This window comes from Antechinus flavipes, chromosome 4 (genome assembly GCF_016432865.1).
Source record: "Antechinus flavipes isolate AdamAnt ecotype Samford, QLD, Australia chromosome 4, AdamAnt_v2, whole genome shotgun sequence".
In the NCBI taxonomy this organism is placed as follows: Eukaryota; Metazoa; Chordata; class Mammalia; order Dasyuromorphia; family Dasyuridae; genus Antechinus; species Antechinus flavipes.
Genome location: NC_067401.1, coordinates 17,201,366 through 17,225,691, shown reverse-complemented (window position 1 = coordinate 17,225,691; position 24,326 = coordinate 17,201,366). Strand labels below are relative to the sequence as shown.

The 24,326-nt window shown below is 56.8% G+C and overlaps 2 protein-coding genes and 1 non-coding gene across 5 annotated transcripts in view; 1 reads left to right on the top strand and 2 right to left on the bottom strand.

The window, feature by feature from the left end:
- The window catches only part of STX1A (syntaxin 1A), a 35,354-nt gene extending 20,248 nt beyond the window's left edge, over positions 1-15,106 (top strand). The window contains exons 2-10 of the mRNA XM_051991921.1: positions 4,139-4,216; positions 5,303-5,402; positions 8,117-8,191; positions 10,077-10,150; positions 10,238-10,346; positions 10,450-10,523; positions 12,180-12,317; positions 13,303-13,413; positions 13,723-15,106. Coding sequence (XP_051847881.1) covers positions 4,139-4,216; positions 5,303-5,402; positions 8,117-8,191; positions 10,077-10,150; positions 10,238-10,346; positions 10,450-10,523; positions 12,180-12,317; positions 13,303-13,413; positions 13,723-13,800 — 837 coding nt within the window. The 3' untranslated portion in view covers positions 13,801-15,106. The remainder of the gene's footprint in view (positions 1-4,138; positions 4,217-5,302; positions 5,403-8,116; positions 8,192-10,076; positions 10,151-10,237; positions 10,347-10,449; positions 10,524-12,179; positions 12,318-13,302; positions 13,414-13,722) is intronic.
- A 1,735-nt stretch (positions 15,107-16,841) lies between these two features.
- Positions 16,842-24,174, bottom strand: BUD23 (BUD23 rRNA methyltransferase and ribosome maturation factor). 3 transcript variants are annotated; one of them, XR_007952961.1, is made up of 13 exons: positions 24,078-24,174; positions 23,952-23,989; positions 22,751-22,846; positions 22,581-22,663; positions 22,402-22,498; positions 21,266-21,362; positions 21,111-21,161; positions 19,949-20,034; positions 19,698-19,743; positions 19,204-19,265; positions 18,431-18,554; positions 17,611-17,700; positions 16,842-17,286 (listed from the first exon to the last, which is right to left on the bottom strand). XR_007952961.1 is itself a non-coding variant. In XM_051991918.1 (12 exons), exons 1-12 carry the CDS (start codon positions 24,123-24,125, stop codon positions 17,232-17,234), a joined length of 849 nt encoding a protein of 282 aa, XP_051847878.1. In that variant the 5' UTR covers positions 24,126-24,174; the 3' UTR covers positions 16,842-17,231. The 3 variants fall into 3 exon arrangements, 2 of the variants coding, with proteins under 2 accessions (XP_051847878.1, XP_051847879.1); XM_051991918.1 differs by lacking the exon at positions 18,431-18,554; XM_051991919.1 differs by lacking the exons at positions 18,431-18,554; positions 23,952-23,989; positions 24,078-24,174 and adding an exon at positions 23,757-23,942.
- On the bottom strand, positions 18,666-18,796 carry LOC127563671 (small Cajal body-specific RNA 20). Its single transcript, XR_007954109.1, has one exon. It is a non-coding gene; the product is annotated as a small Cajal body-specific RNA 20 (non-coding RNA).
- Positions 24,175-24,326: the final 152 nt, after the last annotated feature.

Below are 24,326 nucleotides of genomic sequence, written 5' to 3'. Positions count from 1 at the left end.
CTGAGATATCCTTGACCTTCACGGTCACTGTGCAGGTAAGAAGCAAGAAAGAGGCCTCAAACTTCCCATTTCCTGGATGGGGAAGGTGATGCTCAGAAAAGGGGCTTGTCCAAGGCCACGCGTTATAGGTGAAGAGCCGAGAGTCAGATCCAGGGCTTTGTTTTCTTGCTATAGCCTTCCCTAGCCAGAAGCCCATCTGTGTGGTCTCTCCCCCCCTACCCCAGACTTAGCCGTGCCGTGTGGGGAACCTTGGGCTGGCTGGAGGGAGAGACAGCTAAGGGAAGGGAAGCCACAGTCCCCATCCCCTGGAGCTGTTAACCAGAGGGGGGAGGGGGCCATCCCCATCTCAGGCCTCTGTGGGCAGCTCCTCCCCCCAAGCCCACCTCACTTTGTCCATCCGCAGGGTGGGCAGGCGCGCTGCCATGGGAGGAACAGGAGGGCAGCCGGTAACAAAGCCCAAGACTGAGGAAGGGCCCGGGAATGACAGTTCTGGGTGGGTGGGCTGCATCGTCTGGAGACAGGGAAGCCAAAGATGTAATTACTCCTGATGGGGCGACTGTTGTTCCGCCGCTTCTGGGCGGGCACAGCACCTGCTCCCTCTCCTAGTCTGGGAGGCTGGGGGAGGGGAGCTCCCGGGCACCTGCCTGAGAAAGATGCTTTCCTGCTGTCCCCGGGGCCGTGCAAGCGCGTGTGTGCACACACTCACACTCTCTCACACACTCACACACACTCACTCTCACATACACACTTACACACACACACACATTCACACACTCACACACACTTACACACACTCTCACACTCACACACACTCACACTCACACACTCTCTCTCACACTCACATACACACTCACACACACTCACATTCACAATACACACACACTCACACTCACACACTCTCTCTCACACTCACATACACACTCACACACACACTCACACACTCACAATACACACACACACTCACGCATACACACTCTCACACACTCACACACACTCTCACACACATACACACACTCACACATACACACACTCTCACACTCATATTCACATTCTCACACACTCACACTCTCACACACTCACTCTCATATACACACTTACACACACACTCACACACACACACTCATATTCACATTCTCACACTCACACACACTCTCACACATGCACACTCTCTCACACACATACACACCCTCTCACACACTCACACATACACACACTATCACACTCATATTCACATTCTCACACACTCACACTCACTCTCACATACACACTCACACACTTACACACACACACACACACAGGCACGCTCGCAGAATATGAGGGAGGGGAAGCAGCTGTGGCTTCTCCCTCCAAGTGCCCTCTGACTTCCTTTCTCCCCTCTGGCGGCCCGCTTCCCTCTGTGCCGGCTCAGACATCGGGCAGGGGCAGGGTTGCCCCAGACTAGCAGTCTTACGGGGAGCTTGCCCCAATGTTTATTTCCCCAGCTCGTCCCCAGGGCGAGGAGGCAGCCCTGGCCCCTCTCCTTCCCCACCTCCCCCTCTCCTCGGCCTCAGCCAGGCCTTTCATGGCGGCCCCACCCAGCCCCAGCCAGAGAAATCCAGAAGAGCAGGGCCAGCTGTCGGCCTCCTCCCGGAGGGACCTCCCCGGAAAGGGAGCCTGGAATCAGCCTTAATTAAAGCACCAGTGCCTGGAGCCCCAGAGCATGTGACTTCCCAGGGCAGCTGCCTGAAATAGGCCCAGCTAAGGGGCCCTGCCTGGGCAGAGTAGGAAGGGACCCCCACGCCCTGGGCTTCTTCTACCTTCTCCAGTACTCCACCCACCCACACCCAACCCCTCAGGTTTTATTTTTTTTCTTTTTTACCATTTTTTAAACCCAATTACTGCTTACTTCTTTCTGGAAAGGAGGTCTCTCTCTCTGACTGTTTCTCTTTCTCTGATTGTCTCTCTCTGTCTCTCTCTCTTTCTGTCTGTCTGTCTGTCTCTCTCTCTCTCTCTCTTTCTGTCTCTCTGTCTCTCTGTCTCTCTGTCTCTCTGTCTCTCTGTCTCTGCATCTGCCTCTAGCTTGGTCTTTGTCTCTGTCTCTCTTTGACTCTTGTTCTCTCTGCCTTTCTCTGTGTTTCTCTGCCTTCCTGTTTCTGTCTGTCTGTCTGTCTCTGTCTCTCTCTGTCTCTCTCTGTCTCTCTCTCTCTGTCTCTCTCTCTCTCTCCTCTCTCTCTCTCTCTGTTTCTGTCTCTCTCTTTGTCTCTCCATCTCTCTCTCTCTCTCTCTCTCTCTCTCTCTCTCTCTCTCTCTCTCTCTCTCTCTCTCTCCTCTCTGGCAGATCTGAGTCCTCTCTGCAATAGAAGGTGAATGGTCCCACTGCCAGGTCCTTGTGACTCCCAGGTCACCTCTCTCCATACCCTTGTGCTTTCAAACAGCTGGGTGGCAGCAATCCTAGGAGGACAAATCCATGACTGTGGCCACCTTTCCTAGAGAAGGTCAAGCACCCAGCCCACTGATCATAATGGAGCCTGAGCCAGATTCAGATATAATAAAGAAATTACACTTAAATTACATATAAAAATAATTGAAAATACACAACCTTACATTTTAAAACAGTCCGTGTGCCGCCTGCAAGAATCCTTATGTAGAACTGGATCTCTACAAGCACTGGGCCCCATGGATAGTTGAAGGACTCGAAACTGAATGGGGAAAAACTATACATTTAGATTGCTATGTATTTTATTTCATGCATTTAAAAACATTTCCCCAAGGGGTCCGAAGGGTTCACCAGCCTGCTGGAGTCTGGGTCCATGACACAAAATAGGGCCTACAAAGATGGAGCCATGGGATGATAGAACCAGTGAAGGATTATTGGAGGAGAAAGGTGAGGGGAGAGTGTTAAAAGTTGGAGTCAAGGAAAGCTGGGTTAGGATCCTCTCTGATGCGATCTTTGCAATAGTCCCTCGGGGAGGCCATTTATCAGTCTCAGTTTGCTCATGTGGAAGATGAGATGAAAACCCCCACGATTCCTCCTTCCCAGGCTTGTTTCCGAGGCCCAGGTATGATAATGGATGTCGAGTGCCTTGCAAACTTTACGTGGCTCCGACCACGTTGTTGTGACACTGTCGTAACTTTAATGATGACAATGATCAATCAGCAAGCATTTATTAAGCACCTGATATGTGCCTGGTACCGTCTTAAACCCCAGGAATACAAAGACAATAATAAAACAGTCTGTGCCCTTCAGGAATTTATATTCTATCAAGTATATTAATAGGTATGTATATATAAGTAAAGACAAATCAACTAGCATTTATTAAGCTCCTCTGGGCTTCAGTTTCTCATCTATAAAATGGGGATAATAATTGTACCTACCTTCCAGAGTTATTTTGAAGAGTAAGTAAAATCATATATGTAAAGTACTTTGCAAACCTTAAAATGTTATGGAAATGTTATTATTAAGCGCCTTCTGTATGTCAGGCACTATCCAAGGTGCTAGGGATATAAGACGAGAGAAGGGGAAAACAGATTTATTAAGTGCCTACTGTGTACTAAGCACTTACACTAAATTCTATAAATATTCAATACAAAGACAGTCTCTGCCTTCCAAGGGTTTCTACTCTATCAAATAATAGATGATAACTGATAGACTGTGCAGCGAGGTGGCACAGTGGAAAGAGCACCAGGTCTGGAGTCAAGAACACTCATTTTCCTGAGTTCAAATCTGGCTACAGACATTTATTAGCTGTGTGACCCTGGCCAAGTCACTTCGCCCTGCTTGCTGCCTCAGTTTCCTCATCTGTAAAATGAGCTGGAGATGGAAATAATGAGCTGCTCCAGGATCTTTGCCAAGAAACCCTAAGAGGTAGGAATGGACCCTCATGCTGCAGACGACCCTGCTTTGCAGGGCTCATTAGCACTGGAGGGTGAGGGAAGTCCAGAGAGGGTCAAGCTCGGAGCAGCCGAGCCACCCGTCCCCCATCTACACACAGCCTTTAGAAAACTCAAGTAATCTTCCCATGGCCTGACACTGAGAGCACCAAGCTGAATCTCCCAATAGATGGCGCCACGGGACTCAAGGGTAGACCTGCCTTGGGTCTATTGGTAGGGGCTTTTTATGCTTTCACATCCATGAACATCCACGTGTGTTTGTGTACAGGCAAAGGACAGTGACGACGACGATGAGGTCACCGTTACCGTGGACCGGGACCGTTTCATGGATGAGTTCTTCGAGCAGGTGGGAGCCCAGTGTGTTGTCCCTCAGCCCCACCAAGGGATCCCAAGTCAGCTCCTGCACAGCAGTACCCTAGTTCTGACACCCTTCCTTTCCTTTACATCATTAAGGCAACCAGCAATTATTAGGTACCTACTATGTACCAGGTACAGTGCACATGGGGAAGAAAATGACATAACAAAACAACCCTGTACCCTTATAGGGCTTTACATTTTCCCGGGGAAGGCAGTACATGTATGTATCGATATATGTAGATATTATGTGAAGATACATATATGTGCATAAACACGTGTGCCCTGTATGTCTACACATCCTAACGAGATCTCAGAGAACATGGAAGAGATGAAGAGGAAACAGCTTTCCTCCTCACTGCTCCCAAGTGATGAGAGTAAAGGGTGATTGGGAAAATCTGCATGAAAATTCCTCTTGAGGCCTTCAAGGCCTCTGGCTCTGAAGACGGGGTGAGGAGGGGGGCCACAGAGCTGAGGGCTCACATGTATGCAAATGTTGGGAGAAATTGCTGAGCTAAGGTCTATCCGGAGATCCTCGGTGAGACATCAAAGGGGATCCTGAAGGGAAAAGGAATCAAAATCCCCCCTGAAATCTGGCTACTGCTTTCTAATTTAAAAGCACTTTAAATACTGTTTTGTATTTGGGAGTGAGGGAGGCTTCTCCCCTCTGATGCTTACTTTCTGTGTGACACGGGGCAAGTCACCCATTCCCTCTGGCCTGGATTTGTGCTCTGAAGTCACTTCTGCTTCTAAATCTGTGATCCATTGGGATCCTTATAACAACCCCGACAAGTGGGATAGATTGACAGCTGCTTATCTAGCAGAGACTTTTCTGCGTCCCAGAGAAATGGTTCTCCCAAAGTCCCACAGCATGAGATGGACGAGGTTCCAGGTCTCTGGACTTGTGAGCCAGTGTGCCCATCGTCCCTTTGGCCCGTGGAAGGGGCCAGGCCCAGCTTGCTGCGTCGTTCCCGACTAATGCTTCCCCCTGGATCCATCCAGAACGGGCACTGGGCCCAGCTATGCTTCCCGCCCTGACTTGTCCCCTCCCCAGATTTCTTGATAATTACCTCCCCAGGTGGAAGAGATCCGGGGTTTCATTGACAAGATCTCAGAGAACGTGGAAGAGGTGAAGAGGAAGCACAGCGCCATCCTCGCCGCCCCCAACCCCGATGAGAGTGAGTGGGATGGGCCCTTGGGACATGAGGGTGAGAGTCTCTCCCTCTCCTGAGAGAGCAGACGTCAAGGTCTCTGGCTCTGGAGAAGGGGTGAGGGGGCCCAGGGCTGAGGGTGAAGAAGCAAAGCTGGGAGGGGGCTCAGAGGACCCCTCATTTACAGATAAGAAAGCTGAGACCTGAAAAGCTCAAGCAACCTGAGGCACACGGGCAGTGTCAAAGATAGGATTTGAACTCAGATCCTCCTACTCCGAAGTCAGTTTCTTTCCTTTGCCTTCCTTGAGCTTCCTTGAGCAGGGTTGGGAGGTGGAAGAAGACTCAGATGTCCCTGTGCTCAGGCCCTCTTCCCCTTTGCTGGATCTCTTGCCCCAGAGAAGCAAGCTCCCCGACCTGTGCCCCTTCTCTCCTGGCAACCAAACTCCCAGCCTGCCCGCCCTTCCTGCCCTGTTGGCAGGCAGCGCCCTGTCTGCCTGTCCGGGAGTCAGGGGAGCAGCTGGGTTGTCTGGGAGGAGGCTGATGAGGTAGCTACACACACACACACACACACACACATGCTCTTTCCCAAGAGGAGCAGATGGCAGTGGAGGCCAGAGCTCCCTGTGCTTCTGCTGCCACCGCCATCAGCCGGGTCAGCTCCGAGAGGGGACCAGGATGGTGTCCATTGGCCAGCTTGTAGAGGGGCGTGTGTGTGTGTGTGTGTGTGTGTGTGTGTGTGTGTGTGTGTGTTAGGGGCACGAACAACAGCCTCCATTTCCAGCCTTCAGCCCTTCTGCAATATTTCATTGATTACCTGGTTCCTCTAAATATTATTTAAAGCTTTGGGGTAACTAATGATTGGGAAACCTTTTCCTGGGAGGAGGAGGGAGGACAATCCTTCCAGCAAGCGAGGAGTGTCACTGGCGTCCCGTCGATGGCGGGACAAGGAGAGGGATGGAGAGAGGAGGGATTGGTCTGAAGTGAACGAAGATTCCTCAGACGTGACCTTGGGAAAGTGGGAGGGGGGGAGCCGTCCAGCTCCCGTTCAGAGGCTCCTCAGAGAGCTTTATCACAGGGCCAGGCCGGAGAGGGCTGCGCCCCCGTACGGTGTATTCTGTGTGCGCACATGCGCGTGTGTCTCCGGGGCAGGGGGAGGGCTACAGTAAGAGCTCACAAGTGCACGTGTGCCACAGACACTCCCGGAGGAGAAGGAAGAGCAGGATTCAGTTAGAAGTGTGAGTCTGTGGCTTAGAGGAATATTCTAACTCTCCTTCCTCTCGGAAGCATCTCGAGGGGGAGGGAGGAGCCCATCCCCGACACCCCCTCACCCTCACAGGCACAGACCTCCCCTTCCCCAGACAAAGTGTGAGCAGGTCTCAGAACAGAAACTGCTGATCCTGTGGGAACAGAAGCCAGTCTCCCTCCCCCTGTCACCAAGGTGGAAGGGTCCTGCAGGGGGAGGGCTGGGGAAAATGCAGCCAAGAGCAAAAGCCTTCCAGCCTTTGAGGGGGCTTCATGCCTCAGTTTCCCCCACTCACTAGTAAAGGAGAAAGAGCTAAGCGTTTGGGGACTTAGCAAAGCTGAGAGGAAGGAGCCCGCGCTGGTGTAAGGAGCAGGAAGAGGGAAGAAAGTGGGAGAGGAGAAGGACCAGTGGGGACAGGGAGGGGAGCTGAAGCCCACATTTGATAATGTGCTATGGCAACACCTGGGAGAAATCACTTCATCTCTCTGGGCCTCAGTTCCCTCCTCTGCAAAATGAACTCATCCCCTTTCTCTAGGGACTGGGACGTCAGCCGGTATTTTTTTTTTAATTTGAACAGGAAGACCTAGTTGACAGTGTAGCTAATAAATGAATTTTCCCCTTATTACCTCAGTAAGGGCTAATGAGGATCTTGCTTAGCTATTTTTTCCTCCTCTTTGATCCTTATCCCAACCTCTATGGACAGTTTTCCACTTCCCCCGTCCTCCTGGAAACTTCCTTCTCCGTGGCTCTGTGTTTGGGAAGCTTCTGCTCCCTGACTCCCTAAATCCCATCTCTGGAACTGCTCTATTGCCCTCCATGTTCCTTACACACACACACACACACACACACACACACACACACACACACACACACGGAAAATACTCCCCCACCACCGTGAGCAGACCCCCCCTTGTACCCTCTGCTGGAACTTCTGAGACACAGAGAGGTGAAAAGGGGACCCCTCCTATCCAGGGGCCACAGGGGGCCCGCTCCACCCCACCTGTCCCACCCCTCTCTTCCCCAGGCCTCCATTAAATGTTCCATTCACTACAAAGCCAGCTGCTCTGCAATTGTTCCTGCCTTAAATTTAGACCCCACTCATTTGTTACTTGAAGGGCCGGGGGAGGAAGGGGTGAGTGTTTCTGAGAGGATAGAAACTGGGGGGAGTGAGGTGGGGGAGACTGGAGTGGAAGCGTCAGCCCCTCCCCTCTCTTAAGGAGTCTCCTGCTCTCTGAAAGGCTAGCCCAGCCAGCGGCCTGGGTCCCTGTCCCTGGTGCTGAAGGGGCTGGAGCCTCACAAACCTGGGTGGAGGATTCACTTTTTGGTTAAGAGCCATTTAAATCGCTCCCCAACCAAATCCCTCCGGCTGGCAGGGTGAATGGGGGAGGGGGAGCACTGGAGGGCATTCCAGAGCTCTGCTTCCCGCCCCCCCCCTCGCCCCACCGGCTGGGAGGGCCCTAAGGATTATATCTCCTCTTCTTCCCCCCCCCCCCACCAGAGACAAAAGAGGAGCTGGAAGAACTCATGTCAGATATAAAAAAGACTGCCAACAAAGTCCGATCCAAACTCAAGAGTAAGTGTGTGGGCGCGGGGGGGGGGGGGGGCTGGGGAGCCCTGGGCAGCTTCCGGGGAGGGCTACCTCATTTTATGCCCCGGAACCTGAGAGGATCCGATTCTATTTTTACTGTGGGGAGGAAAGGCCAGGGGGGAAGCCCCTTGTGTAAAAAAAAAGCTTTGCTTTTATAAATTTTACCCCTTCTCACCCCTTTTTAAGTTTCGAGGTTGGACCCACCCCACAGAGACGAGCCTCTCAGGCTCTCTGGATGCAGCCTCAGCTTCTGTTCCCTTTCCACAGTTTGGCAAATAGAAACCTTTTGGGAAATCTTTCCCAAACTTGGGGCAGGTTGGCACAGTGGGTGAGGAGAGGAGGCAGTACGGCTTAATAGAAAGGCCCTTGGATTTGGAAGCAGGGGTCCTGGATTTGAATCCCCCCATCACTCCTTGTGTGGTTTTGCACAATCAGTAAACATTTATTAGTTGTTTTCTGTACCTCAAGCCCTGTGCAAAGTGCTGGAGATTAAAAAAAAAGACAAAAATGGGCTTAAATATTAATAAGGGAGATTATCTGTTAATAGATTGTTTAGTCACGTCCAACTCTTCGTGACCCCATTTGGGGTTTTCTTGGCAAAGATACTAGAGCGGTTCGCCATTTTCTTTCTCCAGCTCATTTAGCAGACGGGAAAACTGAGGCAGACAGGGTGACCCAGGGTCACACAGCTAGGAAATGTCTGAAACCACCTTTGAACTCAGGCTTTCCTGACAACGGTCAGAGCTCTCGCCGCTCCCACCTCACTGCCCCTAAGATACCGAGAGAGTAGAGGAAGGTAACCGGGGAAACGCTCAACTTCTGTGAGCCTCAGTTTCCTCATCTGAAAAATGAAGGCCTGGACTCCGTGACCTCAGAGGTCCCTTCGGGTTCTAGACCCAAGAACCAATAATGTAAGAAAGTGCTTTTAAAATCCTAAAGCGTGGTACAAATGGGGATGTTATTGTTTGGTTTTGTGCTCCGATTCCTCTTCATGTCGGTCAAATGAATGGGAAGAGCTTGAGACCTGAATTCGAGTCCTGGGTCCATCACTGACTCCTAGGTATGTCCCCCTCGGTGTCCTCACCTATAAGATGAGGGGCTCAGGTCAGGTGAGATTTTAGGGCCCTTTTCCAATTGACTTGGGACAACTAGGTGCCATAGAACACCAGCCTTGGAGTCAAAAAGACCTCAATTCAAATCCAGCCTCAGACACTTATTGGCTCCGTGACTCTGAGCAAGTCACTCACCCTGCTTGCCTCGGTTTCCTCATCTGTCAGATGAACTGGAGAAGGAAATGGCCAGCCTGCAGTATCTCTGCCAAGAAAACCCCAAATGAGAATTGGACACGATCGAAATGGCCGAACAACAAATTCTCGCTGATATCCTGATTTTGTTGGGGTCACAGGAGCACCAGTCTTGGAGCCGTGGGCCCCTGGGCTCGGTCCAACCTAGGCCCAGAAGTGCACCTCAGAGGCCAGCTAGTTCAGGCCCAGAGATTTGAAGGTTTAGATTGTAAGGTCACAGATCTACAGCTGGGAGGGGCTTCAAAGGTCATCTAGACCAACCTTCCATTTTACAGATGAGGTAACTGAGACCCCAAGAAGTTGAGTTGCCAAGGGCACACAAGTGGTAATTCTTTCTCTCTGGAATGAGTTGAACCCAGCTCCTCTGACTTCGGAGCTTCCCTGCCTTTTTAATTTATTGACTAAGCTGTGCCCTCCCCTCATGTGTAAAGCTAGGGTCCCTTGTCTCTAAGCCGTGAGTCCGCATCCCTTCCAGAAGCGGGGGATGGTGGGGGACCCCCCCTGCTGCCTGGGAGGGGGTCAGAGCAGACCTCGGGGTGGGAGCTGCCAGCCTTGCTCCTCCACAGGTATCGAGCAGAGTATTGAGCAGGAGGAGGGACTGAACAGGTCATCGGCGGACCTGAGGATTCGGAAGACCCAGGTGAGTGGCCCTGGGCGGGGGGCGTGCCCGGGGGCTGAGGGCGGCCACCCCGCAGGGCCCGGCTGACGCCCGCCTGCTCCCTCCCAGCACTCCACATTGTCCCGAAAGTTCGTGGAGGTCATGTCCGAATACAACGCCACCCAGTCTGACTACAGGGAGCGCTGCAAGGGCCGAATCCAAAGGCAGCTGGAGATCAGTGAGTGCCGTGGGAGCCAGGCCGGGGGCCGGGGGCGGGCAGGCCCGGGGGCTGGCGCTGGGAAGGGCCGGCTCACCTGCTCTGGGTTCCGTCCTCCCTGCAGCTGGCAGAACCACCACGAGCGAGGAGCTGGAGAACATGTTGGAGAGCGGGAACCCCGCCATCTTTGCTTCAGGGGTAAGTCACAAACAGGCAGTAAAGCAGTGGATTTGGGGGCCGAGGGCCGGGTTCGGTTCTCGACTCGGCCGTGTCACCTTCGCTTCTTCCTCTTCCTTCAAGGAGGGGCTCGGTCCCTCTGACACCCCTCAAGCCCTTCCTGGGAGCCCGAAGCCCGGTCTCCCACGGGGGCACCAGCAGGCAGGGGGCTTCGATGGCAATCCAAGCCCTGATGTCCGGGGAGGGCCGGGCCAGTCAGATCCGCAGATGGCCCAAAGCTGGGGGGAGAGGTCGGTGACTCCCGGGGGGACCCCACGGGATCCCCAGCCTGGGATTCTGGGACTTTCCAGCAAGACCAACGGAAATCTTAGATTTGGGTGCGAAAAGGAGTTCCTCTGGAAAAGGGAAGAGACTTTAGTGGACCACAAGCCCCCAAGTCCGATAAAACAGCCAAGAAAGAGATTCCGAGCCTGGGCTAACCCGATTCGGGCCCAGTCTCCAGAGGGCGTCCCGGGGGGCGCCTCCTTCAGCGCTGGGCCCGCGAGCTCGGGAAGGACATCGAGCAGGTAGCGGGCCCCTGTAGGAAAGCCATCGGGGGCGAGCGGCCCCCCGGATCTCAGTGCGCGAAGCTCAGGGGAAGGAACAAGGATACTTAACAGAAAGAAAATCGGGCCGTGAGGACTCTCTTCAAGGAGAGAGAACTGTGGAGAGGGCTCCCTAAAGGAAGACAAGGAAAGAGATGGAAAGGAAGAGAGGGGTTGGGAGAAAGAGCCGAGAGGAAGAGGAGGAGGAAGAGGTAGAGAAGGGGGGAAGGAACAAAGGAAGGAAGGGAGAAAAGGAGAGAGAAGGGAAGCAAAGGGAGAAAAGGAAGGGAAATGAAGAGGGAGAAGAGAGAAGGGGAAAAGGGAAAGGGAGAAAGAAAGAAAATAGTCTCGGTGTTGTAGAGACAGTTGTAGAGAAAATAGTTGTAGAGACAAAAACAAGAGAGAGACCAGAGAGACACAATTTTTAAGGTTCCATTTTGGATTTATCATGTGTTTAAAAGGAAAAGCAAACCATGTAATAGTCACTGTGTTTCATGTTACGTGCGGACAACCTTTTTATTTGATTATTAAGACAAATGAGGTCTATGTTTAAAAGGAAAAACAAATGATGCAATGTTTGCACTTTTGTGTACAATATGCATTGTGTGTGTGTGTGTGTGTGTGTGTTTGTGAGTGTGAGTGTGTGTGTAAGTGTGAGTATGTGTGTGAGTGAGTGTGAGTGTGTGAGTGTGTATGTGTGTGTGTGTAAGTGTGTATGTGTGTGAGTGTGTTTGAGTGTGTGTTTGTGAGTGTGAGTGTGAGTGTAAGTGTGTGAGTGTGTGAGTGTGTGTAAGTGTGTGAGTGTGTGTATGTGTGTGTGTGAATGTGTGTGTATGTGTGTGAGTGTGAGTTTGTGAGTGTGTGTGAGTGTGTAAGTGTGAGTTTGTGAGTGTGTGTGAGTGTGTACACAGCCTTCCTTGACTTCATTAGGTTCAAAATAAAAATAACAGGAGGAAAGTAGCCACAGAGAGGGAGGAGGGAGGAGGGAGCAGGGAGGCCGGCCTCCCCCCGGCCTCCGCCCTGTGTATTGACCCCTCCGGGAGGGCCCAGTGCCGGGCCGGTCTCCACCCCGCTGCCTTCCTGCCTCCCACAGATCATCATGGACTCCAACATCACCAAGCAGGCCCTGAGCGAGATTGAGACCAGGCACAGCGAGATCATCAAGCTGGAGAACAGCATCCGGGAGCTGCACGACATGTTCACGGACATGGCCATGCTGGTGGAGAGCCAGGTGAGCTCCGCCCTGCGGCGGGGGTGGGGCCGAGCCCCCGCACTCTCCCCGCCCCGCCCCGGGCCTCCAGGGGCTCGTCTCCTCGCCGGCCTCCGTTAGGGCTGAGACCAGGGGTGGCTCTGTGGCTGGGGGGGCTCAGCGAGCCCCTGCACTGTGGGAGGGGGTCTCTAACCTCCCCCGCCCTTTCTGTCCAACACGCTGCCCTGGATGGAGCCCTCAGGTAACAAGTGCTGCATGTGCCCCCCGCATGGCCGCCCCCCCAGTCCTCTGCATGACCCTGCACGGCCGGACCCCCCCCCCCGCGGGGGCTTCCCCAGCCCCGCCCCCAGGAGCGGCTCCCCCGGTCACGTGCTCACTCCCCAAGGCAGCAGCTCGGACCGTCCCCGCCACCCCTTTGTACAGATGGGGAAACTGAGGCAGCGCGGACAGGGCAAGGGGAGAACAAGCCCCGCGGCAGTTTGGGTTTACAACCTCCCACAGTAACCGGGGCAGAGAAGGGGGCGAGGGCTTTATGCCCATTTTCCAGATGAGAAAAGTGACCTGGGGACTTTGGGCCTCGGTCTCCCGCCTTCTTGCAACCAAAGACTCCCAGAGGCCGCTCTCGGGGCAGGGAGTGGCCTTTTTAGCTTCGCTTTGTATCCCGGGGCCGCGAGGGGCGCCTTCAGCAGCTGCTTGTTGACTGACTGACTGGTCCCAGTCCTCCCCTCACTCCTCCAGGCGCGGTCCTCCTGCCTCCGCTTCCTCCTCCCGCTCCCGCTGGGGCCGCTTCTGCACAAACTGTCGGGGGGGGGGGGGGGGGGGAGGAGGGGCAGTGTCCGCTCCCGGCCTCCCTGAGCAGGAGCCGGACCCGCCCCGGCCGCTTGTGGGCCCGAAGCCCGGCCCCGGCTCTCCCCTCACGGCCTCTCTCCCTCTGCCCCAGGGCGCCGTGGGCTCGGGGCCGAGCCGGGAAGGGGGCGCCCCTCCAGCCCGGCCCTTGGCCTCCTAGGGTGAAATGATCGACCGCATCGAGTACAACGTGGAGCACTCCGTGGACTACGTGGAGCGCGCCGTGTCGGACACCAAGAAGGCCGTCAAGTACCAGAGCAAGGCCCGAAGGGTGAGGGGGCCCGAAGGGTGAGGGGGCCCGAAGGGTGAGGGGGCCCTCGGGAGCCCTGGCTTCTTCCGGAAGCCCCTGCAGGCTCAGAACCTTGGCCCGGGGAGCCAGGCCAGCCCTTTCCTCCCTCCCAAGCACTCAGCCCCCCGGGCCTCCTCCCCCTGCTCCCCCTCCCCTGCCCCTGAGGCTCCTCCTCCTGCTCCCCCTCCTCCCCCACCCCTGAGCCTCCTCCCCCTGCTCCCCCTCCTCCCCCGCCCCTGAGCCTCCTCCCCTGCCCCCCGCCCCTCACCCACCATCTCCCTTCCTCTGTAGAAGAAGATCATGATCATCATCTGCTGCGTGATCCTGGGCATCATCATCGCCTCCACGTTCGGGGGCATCTTCGGGTAGACCCCGCCCCTCCCCGCCCCCCTTCGGACCACCCGCGACAAGGAGGTGCCAACGGCTGCTGCTAACACGGGCCCCTGGGACGCCCCCCTCACCGGGCCCGGGGCCCCCCTCGTGCTCGTGCGCCCCTCCCCCACCAGGCCACAAGGGCCGGCCCCTCCCGGAGCAGCTGAGCCATGTCATGTGCATGATCTCATTGTACCCTGTGTGTGTCTGTGTGGGGGCGGGCCGGGATCCTGGGGTGGAAGGGGCTGCGGGAGGAAAACCAGCCGGGGGAAGTGGAAAAGGGAAGGGGCGGCCAGCGGGCCCAGGCCCCCGAGGCCTCCCAGAACGCCCAGGGCCCCGCTCTGACCCCGCCCAGGCACCCTTAGCCAGGCCCGTGTGCCCCCCTCCCACAAGCCCCAGGCCCCTGACCTCGGACCGCCCCCGCCCGGATCGAGTCCCGCGACGGCCGGAACCGGGCCGGGGCCCCTTGGTGCTGCTGCCCACTTCTCAGGGAGGGACCAGCGAGGTGACACTGCTGATCACTGCCAGGCTGGCACTGCCCAGGGTTCGACCTCCGACCCTTTCCAGCTCTCCCAGCCTCTCGCCCATGTCCGTGAGACCCCAGAGAAAGACGGAGAACATCCCCGTCCAGCCCCCAGGCCTGCAGGGCAAACCCCCCTACCCCCCTCCCCGGGGCCTCCCCTCCCTTGAGTTCCTGTGCCGGGGAGGCCGTGGGCAGCCGGCCTGGCCCTCGGGGATGGAGCCCCCAGTCGCCCCCGGCCGCCCGTCCGGCCCTCGCTCCCGGCTCCGGGATGGGGTCCCTGCGCCCGTGGATGTTGCATGTACAGGGCATGCTCCCTGAGCTTCACTGTGCCCTCCCGCACCCGTCCTCTGCCTTCTCCCTCGCTTGATGTGCCTTGTGCCAGGTCTGACGGGGGTGACGTCGTCGCAGTATTCATCAGCCAGCAGGGGGCCCTCCTCCCGCTGCTTGGGACTTTGGGGGAGTCCAGAAACAAAATCCCCACTCGGAGCTGCCCCTGCCCCATTCCTCCTCCTTCCTGTGGGTGCCCGGGCGGGCGCGGGCTCTCGGGGGCAGCCGCGTGTGGGTGTGAGTGTGTCCGTGTGTTGTCCGTGTGTCCGGTGCCCTCGCCAGGGCCCGCCCAGGCTCCCCGCGCCCCTGCCCCCCAAGGCTTCGCTCCAGCCCAGTGACTGACCACTGTCCTGCGCTGCCCCTCCCCCTCCCTTCTCACCAAAGCTCTTGGTGCAACCAGCTGCCCATTTTGTGAAATTTTTATGTAGAATAAACATTTGTATCTGTACCGGGCGGAAGGCTCCGGCGCCTTTATTCCGTTGCTGGGCGCTGGCCCCTCGGGCCCCCCGAGTCCGTGGCCTGCGTCCCCTCCGGCCTAGGGCGGCTGAGGGAGCTCGCCGATGGGCGTCGAGGTGCTGGGAGAGCTGGGCTCCCCACACTGCCCTGGCAGACCGGCGGCTGCCTGGGGGAACGGGGCCTGGGCAAGGGGCTGGCGATGGCCTGGAAGGGGCCCGGGCACCGGGGCAGGGGCTCCCCAGCTCCTTCCTGCTCCAAATCCTAGGCTCTGACGTCGGGGGGAAGCCACCGACCCTTTGTTGAGAGCAGAACTGGCAAACCATGGCGGGAGGCGGAGGGAGCTTCTTCGGCTGTGGTTCCTCCCCCCCCCCCCCCTGGGTTCACCTTAACTCTGGCAGCGCCTCCCTAACCATCATCTCCGGCCTGCACCGGCCCAGCTGCCCCATGCCTGCTACGCTGACATTCTGGGAGCACTCTGCCCAAGAACCTTCGCTAGCTCCCGGCTCGCCATCTGGCCCCACCCTGTCCCTCGGCCCCGTTCTAGCCAGACCGACTTCCCCAGTTCTCACACCACCTCCCGGCTCCGGTCTGGAAGGCCGCCCCTCCCCGAGCTGCCGTGCAGGATGCTGGGCTCCTCCGAGGGACTCCTGTCACTGCCCCCCTCGCCCAGTTATTACTCACATGTTCTAACTTCTGGTCCCTGCAGTTCTGTATCCCAAGGATTCGGTTTTGCTTTTTAGGATCCTGTAAATGCGGGCGCTCTGGAGTCTGGATCAAATCTAAGAACTCCAGCTCCCGTGAAATATGTCCACACACGCGCACTCACTGACAGCAAAGACCCTTACCAGACTGTTTGGAAGTTTATGCCCCTCCCCAGTGGAGGCGGGGAGGTGTGGGGCGGGGAGCAAAGGGTGGGGAGAAATGGAGTCTTTGGCTCCTCACTGGCGAATAAACCCCGGCCCATCTCCTGACACTCGCCAATTAACTGACATTTACCCGGGATTGATTTTCCCCTGGTTTTTGCTTTCCGGGACCCCTGAAAAGGAAAGAGCGTGGGTGACATCAGACACGGGACCTTCCCCAAATGAGGAATGAAAGGGGCAAGAAACCAATCAGCGCCCGTCTCATTTCTAAATTTCTCCACCTCACTGCACCCTCATTCCAAAAGCAATGGGGAGAACTCTCCTCTCCTGTGATTCTCCCCCAAACACTCCAAAGAATGACTCCAGCACCAGTCTCGTTTTTGCTTCCTTATCCCCGGACCTAGCACAAGGCCTGATAAATGGCACAACTTGGAATCCTGGTCCCTCACTAGAACAGTCCACTGCTCCCTTGGTGTCGTTAGCCCCTCCGGGGCAGCAAGCTGGGCTCTCTGCGCCCCACTCCCCTCAAGGGGTCCACCCATCCAAACTCCCAAGCTACCCACCAGCAGCAGGCACAGGCCAAAACAACTGCTCCAGGCGGGCCGGCATTTTCGCTCCTCCTGTGGGCCTCCTGCCACGGCCTCTTCCCTTTTCTCCCTGGTTTCCTCGGCCCTCACTGCTTACCAAGAAGGATGGCTCAGTGGGAAGAGCTGGGAAGCTGGGTCAATGCTCCCACTCCCCCACTGACCCAAAGTGACTGTCTCCGGGCTCCATGAGCTGGAAGTCAGGTCAGTGACATGGGAAGTGGTCAGTCTCCTACAGCTGCCCCAGCGCGGACAGGAAACACGACGTCCACTTTCAAGAATGTCTCACTTTTGCAAAGCTGTATTTTATTCAAAAATAAGATGAAACGATCTGAGTCTTTTCTTGCAGGAACCTTGCTCTCCCCAAGCCCCCCACCCCGTGCCCAGGATGCCATTTCAGGGCGGGGCAGGCTCTTGCAAACACAAGCCTCGGACCAGGAGCCGGCCTGTCCCAGGCCTCCAGCCCCACGCGCCCCTTGACAGAAGGTAGAGCCAGTCACCATCTCCTGGGTCAGCAAAGTTAAGGCACAAATGGAGAGCCACAAGCCTTGGGGAACCAATGGGGGGCTCCTGGGGGCCACAGCCGCCGGACCGTGGCAGACAAGCAGCAGACGAGCGTCCCAAAGGGCAACGGGGCCGAGCTCGGGGCCGGGTCCAGAGGACGAGAGCAGCTGCTCAGAAGTGGGGCCTCCGCTTGCGGCCCGTGTAACGTGTGTCAGCTCGCACCTCCCTACAAGGGAACAGGGCCTTAGAAGGGAAATGAAGAGAGGAACCCACGGGAGACCACGGCTTACACCCTAACCCACTGAGAATACGAGACCCAGGGGGAGATCCAAGGTCCAGGATGGGGGAGGCCGTCTCCTGAGCCAGATGGAGAACGTCCCTGGGCATCTCTGTTGCCCACATCCTGCTCCCTCCAAGGCTGGGGGAGGACATGGACGGCGTCCCTGAACTCCCCACCTGGCCTCGGCGTACTCCAAGACTCACTAAAGGGGGCTGTCCTGCCTCTCTGCCTTCGGCCCTGAACGCACAGCCAGACCTTCCGCACACTCACTTGCCCTGCCGCCGCCGCCGCTCCTTCTTCTCCAGTATCCAGTCCCGGCTCTTCTTCAGCGACTTCCCCTTCGCCGTCTTATACCGCATCCTGGAGGGAGGAGGACTTGTGAGCTACCACCTCGGCAATGATCATTCCTTCTCTCTTCTCTAGGTGCCAGCGGCGAACAGCACACAATGCATCGTGGGCCAGGAGGAGCCCCACTCCCCCAAGGCGTCCTCTCCTGGGAAGGGCCTGCTCCCCTGCCAGCCCTCCTCGATCCCCAAGCTGCCTCCTGCCCCTCTCCTAGCTTCCCAACTCCAAGGCCGCCTCTCCATGAAGCTGCCTTTGTCTCTCAGCCAGGAATGATTCTTCCCTCTCCTCTGACCTCAGAGATCTGTGACTCGCTATTTTCAATTTTATTCTATTTATCTTTACCCAGTCTTATCTCCACTGCAAAATTTTAAGTCTGAGAGCAGGAGCCACGTCTTACTGTCTCCTCAGACCCTCGTTCATTAGCTACTGTGTCCTTGTTCAGTGTCATCAGACAGTCGTCCAGCGTTCCAGCCACTCTGGACCCATGGACATCAGTGACTAGTAGGCAACTACTTGTTCCAGTAAAGCAGTCTGGGGTGGAGGGAGTCCCAGAAGGGCAAAAAGGGGCCAAGTGCTGGGACCCCCCACCCCAAAAAAGTCCAAGGCAGCACTCCAGCAGGCGGCCAGCGATTCACTTCAAGTGAAGTTAAAATAATTATCCAGAAAAGGCTGTTTTTTAAATTTTAAGAAAATACCCTAGACTCTAGAAAAGCTGTTAAAAGTTGGGAGCAAGAGAAAGTTATACCTGAATAGGAGCCAAGAGGCCAGGCTCGGTCTGAACTGCCCCAGACCTGTCACCTGAGCACGCCCCACCCTCCTTGGGCCTCAGTTTCACCACCTGTAACATGACAGGGCTCTGTTCTGACAACCTAGGACAGACAGGAGGGCTGGTGGAGCTCTTGCCCTCAGGCCAGGGCCACGGCACCCCCAAAACCCCCAGATGGGCCAGGCAGTACCCACTGAACAGCACGCAGGCACTTGAGTGTCTGAGGCAGGAAAACGCGGCCGCCGTGACTAAGGGCGGCCCCGACGAGAGTCCTCCAGGGATGCTCTTGGTCCCTTGCCCTGGCTGCCGGGGGCAAGCATCCCAGCAGCCCCATGGCTCAAGACACTCAAGATGACGGGCAGCCTGGGTCTGGGTGGCCGCCCATCAAGACAGGGTCAGAATGTTTTGGGGAATGAGCCGCACAATCCAGTTTCACTCCCTTCACTTGTTCCAAGTCTCTTCTCTTTGGGCCTTCTTTAGGCCCAACTGTTACAATTAGTGATTCCTAATTGTTTTCAGCTACTCCCGGCCATAAAGGGCATGAGGGGAGACCAGAGTCCACTGACTTTTCCCAACATGATCTCACTGTTTAAAGTAAAACATGGGGAGGACAGGGAAAGCCGACTGTCTCTCCAAGCTTCCTGCCCCAAGGGGACTTCCTCTACCTGACCATACAGTCATTCAAACCCCATCTCCCTCCTCCCTGGGTATTGCCCAAATCAGCCAGGAAAGAGGCTGCATCAGAAGTCTACCTTTCCTTGGAGAACTTGGTCTCTTTCCTCTCTTGTTCATCTCCACACTCAGTGCCCAGGCCCTGCAAAGAGTCAAGGTCAGAAGGCAGGGACTGCCTGGTGGTGGGAAGGGCACCAAGCACACCAACACTGCCCCAGCCCTGGGTTTGAGGCCGGCCTCTGCCAACTGTCCAGCCCCAGGCAAGTCATCCCCCTCTGTGGGTGGGCCTCTACTTCTGAGGGTGTGAAGAAAGCAACCCCCACCCCCCCATACACACATATCCAGGAGTTTCTCAGAGCTAAATCACCTGAACTTTACAGATTTGGGCCCCTCTAGGGTACCCAGAGACAAGTCTGACAAAACAAAGTATAAAACCTCCTCATGAGTGACCCAAAGGACCCGGCTCTGGCCATGCTGGACGTCGTGGGCGCCCAGTGAGCATTCCCCGACTTCCCGCCCGCCCTGTCCCCTTTCCTCAGACGCCATGTTCTCTGAACAAGAAGCTCTTCCTTACCGTGGGCAGCACACCCGAAGGCCCAACAAACAGACAGAGGAAGAACCTGAAGAAAAAGCACATCAAGGAGCCAGTCTTGATGAAGTAAGTGCCCTCATTTCCCCCGATGCTCCCTTAAGCTGGCGCCGCCCCCACTGCATCAAACAGACCAGCAGCGCGTGCCCATCTGGATGGCCTCTCTCTCCACCCCCTGGATGGCCTCTCTCTCCACCCCCACCTCCCCAGAGACAGGATGATGGCCCCAGACTCACTTCTTAGCTTTCGTGCTGTTGGGGAAGTCCACCACCATTCCTCCAGTGAAGCCGGCCTTCATCGCCTGGGTTGTGATCAGCTCCAGCTGCGGGCAGAGAAAGCCCCCCGGGAGCAGGTTTCAGGAAGGGCCCAACTGCCCTGGCCCCAGCTGGCCCTCGCCGAACCCGAGTAGTAGGAACAGAGAGAAAGGTCCCTTCCCTGAGCCGCCCCAGCCCGGAGCGCTGGAGGAGCCGCAGACGGGAGTGAGCCTTTCACAATGGGGCAGTTTCCTTGCCTGTCTCGTACTCTCCGCACTAAGGACCACGTCCACCACATAGGAAACACATAACAAAGGTGTATAACAAAGGTGTGCTTGCTTCCCCTGCGGGAAGATGACCCGGGCGCCTCCCAAGGCTCTCGGGATTCACCGAGCTGCGCAGGAGCCGAGTCTCCCCAGGACATCCTGTGTCCAGACCACAAAAAGAACCTCAACTTCCCACAAGCTGCCCCTGAGCTCCATGGGAGCCGTCCCCAGCCTGAGGTTCAGGCTCGGACCTCACAGTAAGACCAAACTTCCCCACCCCACAAGAAGTCAGGTCCATGGCCCCGCATAGGGGAAAAGTCCCAAAGTCCCCTGGAGTTGCTGCCTTCCTCTGAAGGCCTTTGGGATCCACGTCCCCTCTAGGCAAGGAAACTCTTACAAAATTAGGGTCAACAAGTGTTCAGGCCCCCGTCTGGACTAGGAAAGGGGGCACTGTCTTCTCATCAGACTCGGAATATGCAGAGATCCGGGACTAACAAAAGAAGCGCTCTCCACCTTTCTAACCAATCACTGGTGGACAGAAGTGTCTCCAGGTCCCCAACCCTAAGCCTTTCACCAACACTCAAAACTGAGGCATGAAGGAAAGGGAAAATTCGCTAAGTCTTAGAAAAAGGTTTTCAGCCTTTTCAATGTCAGGAACCAAAGAAGTCTATGGGTTCCTTAGAATAATGAGATTTTTAAGTTCATGAAATAAAATCCATAGGCTTAGTTAAAATAAAGAGGTGCGAGATGGAGAATATTCCTTTCAGGTATAAATGGACAAGACAGCCTCTAAGGTCCTCTTCCACCTCTCCAATGCCGGCCATCCCCTCGCAGTTTGGACCCCGGCTCCCTAGCTCGTTCCACGCCAGCGGACTCACCTGCTCGGCATTCTCCGGATACAGCTGCAAGACCGCTCGAGCTCCTCGGGCCTGCGGGAGAATGGACATGATGGGTTTCTGGCCAGCCAAGAGGCTGCCGAGGACAGCGGAGAGCCCTGGGGCCGCGCCAAAAAGCCAGGGGAGCGTCTACTCACCAGCACAGAATAAAGGGACGAAAAGAAGCGGTGCAGGCGCTTGGCGGGGTTGTGTGTTCTCTGGTCGGCGTTGCAGAGCCACTGCACAGCGGAGATGCTGCCGGAAGGACAAAAGGCGTCTTTGGGAGCACGGCCAAGCCCAGCACGCCAGCCCCCTCCCCCCCTCAGCTCACCCCCTGGCTCCAAGAGGGCGTGGCCTCTCCATCCCCTGCTCCCATTCAATGACCTTCTCCTAGAATCTGAGCCTGGCTCAGTGCTCCTGCCACCTCTCCTTGGACCTGTTCAGTTCCTACCATTTAACCCAAGAATGTCCCCAAAGGTTAATCCCTGAAGGCACAACAAGATGCTTTTTCTCAGCCCCCATTCTAGCCAACTTTCCAACTGCTTTTGCAAGCTGCTTTTTGCTCGAGGCTCTCTACGGGTCTTTGCCTGGATTGTTTCTCCAATTAACTCAGAAACTCATGATTAGATAAGGATACACTTGAACTTTTAAACAAGCATCCCCTCATCTCGTCTAATCTCCTTCTCCAAGAAGTCATCCCTAGCGGGGAGGAGGGCTCAGCATCCCTGACAAGTCCCCTCTGAACTTCCCCCTCAGCTTTCTCCCCATCTCTCGTCCCAATCCACGGTGAAAGAATGCGGTTACCCATTCAGCTCATGCTCATCTTGTAACGATTTTTGTCCCTCCCTCCACACTCATCTCCCCAAAATCCCGCTGCTGAAATACTAAATAGGACACAGAGCATCTATTCACTGGTCCTTCTCTTTTCTTCTTTTTTTTAATAGCTTTTTATTTACAAGTCATATGTATGGGTAATTTTACAGCACTGACAATTGTCAAACCTTTTGTTCCAATTTTTCCCCTCCTTCCCCCCACCCCCTCCCCCATGGCAGGATGACCTTCACTGGTCCTTTTCTAGAAGCTAAGATGGTCGGCCTTGAAGTTCTGCTAACACGGCACCACAGACACCATACACATTGCCTCCAACCACAGGCAGGTGTGAGATCTTTCCAAATCCCTCGAGGATCAAGGAGTCTCCGGCCGGAGATCCAGAAGCTACTGCGAGCCCCAGGCCTTCCTGCCTCTGGGCCCGGAGCTCTCCCCACAGTGCTCACCGTGGGCACTCCCCCCTTACCTAATGCAGCCATCGAATGAGCCTGGCCGGAAGGGAATGCCCTGCCCCATGTCCCCCTTCAGCAGGTCTCCCTCCACTTCTCGATCCACAGCCACGTCTGCAGGAGAGACCATCCCATCAGGGGTTCGCGCGGCACCTGCGGCTGCCCAGCCCCCACCACACCGGAAGGCCGCACTCACCCAGCATGGCGGAGCTGATGTCAATGCCCACCCAGTAGTGCCCCTGCTCCGAGATGAAGTCGCCGCTGAGCCCCGAGCCACAGCTGGAAGGCAAGATGGGACCAGAGGTCAGGGAACCAAGAGCCATGATGAGGGCGCCCTGAGCCCTCCCAAGAAAGCCGCCATCTTACCCAACGTCCAACAGGAAGCAGGGCTGGTCCTCGGGCAGACTCAGCAGCTCCACTGCCCGCTCGGACATCTGGGTCTGGATCTCAATCATGCGTGAGCTGGAGAGGAAGGAGGGGGATAAGGGACCCCAGCCGGGCTAACCACGGCTCCTGGCTCCGGCTGCAGCAAAGTCAAGAAGCAAAGAAGGCCGGGCCAGACCACCCTGGTCACCCCCTAACAGACCTTCTAGGTGATCCGAGGTCATCACCTCGTACTTAGTCTAGTCCCTCCCCAGGAGCCTCCCGCCCCCTGGCGGCTCTGCCTGTGCCCCTCCCCCCAGATACTCCTACGCGGGCCCGCGCCCATCCCCCACGCTCCCCCACCGGCTCCCACTCCTGAGCAGGGAGCCCCTTGCCAGGGTCAGGCGCCCTCAGCCGAGGGGTCCATCAGTGCCCTCGTGCTACACAAAGGCCGCCATTCCCTTGTCACAGGATCTCCCAGCCCTCGGTGGGGCGCACAAACAGCGAGGTCACGGACCCCGGGCCCCCAGGCCGAGTCCACGTTCATCCTCAGAACCCGAGGCTAAGAGGCCCGGCGTGAGCGTGCGCGGGGCCTCCGAAGTCACCAGGCCGCATCCCCCCCCCTCTGAGGCCCGGCGTGAGCGTGGGCGGGGCCTCCGAAGTCACCGGGCCGCATTCCCCCCCCCCAGGCCCGGCGTGAGCGTGGGCGGGGCCTCCAAAGTCACCAGGCCGCATCCCCCCCCCTCTGAGGCCCGGCGTGAGCGTGGGCGGGGCCTCCGAAGTCACCAGGCCGCATCCCTCCCCCCCCCCCCCAGGCCGGCGTGAGCGTGGGCGGGGCCTCCGAAGTCACCAGGCCGTATCCCTTCTCCCCCCCCCCCCCCAGGCCCGGAGCAGCTCATCAAGTCCTGCACAGAGCTTGGAGATCCCGAAAAGCCCCAGGCCAGGGGCCCCCGCCTCCAATTCCTTATGCCCCAGACATCCCACGGGCCATCGGGAGATCTCCACGAACCTCTCCCCACGCTCATCGCTACTAACGAGAACTTAATCGCTGGGATTCTGCCGACCTCACATCCACCCGGAGGGGGTGTGCTGCTGTTATTCCCATTTTACAGCTAAGGAAACTAAGGCAGGTCGCGGGGAACGAGCAGACTCCAGGCCCCGCCCCCTCCCGGCTCCCCAAACTTCCGCCAGGCCGGGCTCTTACTTGTGAGTGTACTTCCGGGCTTCGTCCTCGTTGTAAAACTGCGGGGGAGACAGAGAGAGAGAGAGCGGCAGTAAGAGGGGGGTCGGAGGCAGCGGGCCGGGGTTCGCGGGAACGGGAGGGGCTCACCAGTTCAGGGGGCCCGCGGTGCTCCGGCCTTCGGCCGCCGCACGCCATGGCTACACTCCACGACTCCCTTCAGCGCGGCATTCGCGTCATCTCCCAGCGTCGCCTTTAGGACCCAACCGCCGCCTTGGGGCCATGAATTGCGTCATCTCTCCACGCAAGCGCAAGCGCACTGGAGCCCTCCTAGCACCGCCCCTTCCTGAACCGTCTTCCTCCTCTACGCGATTGGCCCTTAGAAGAGCTCGTCAGGTA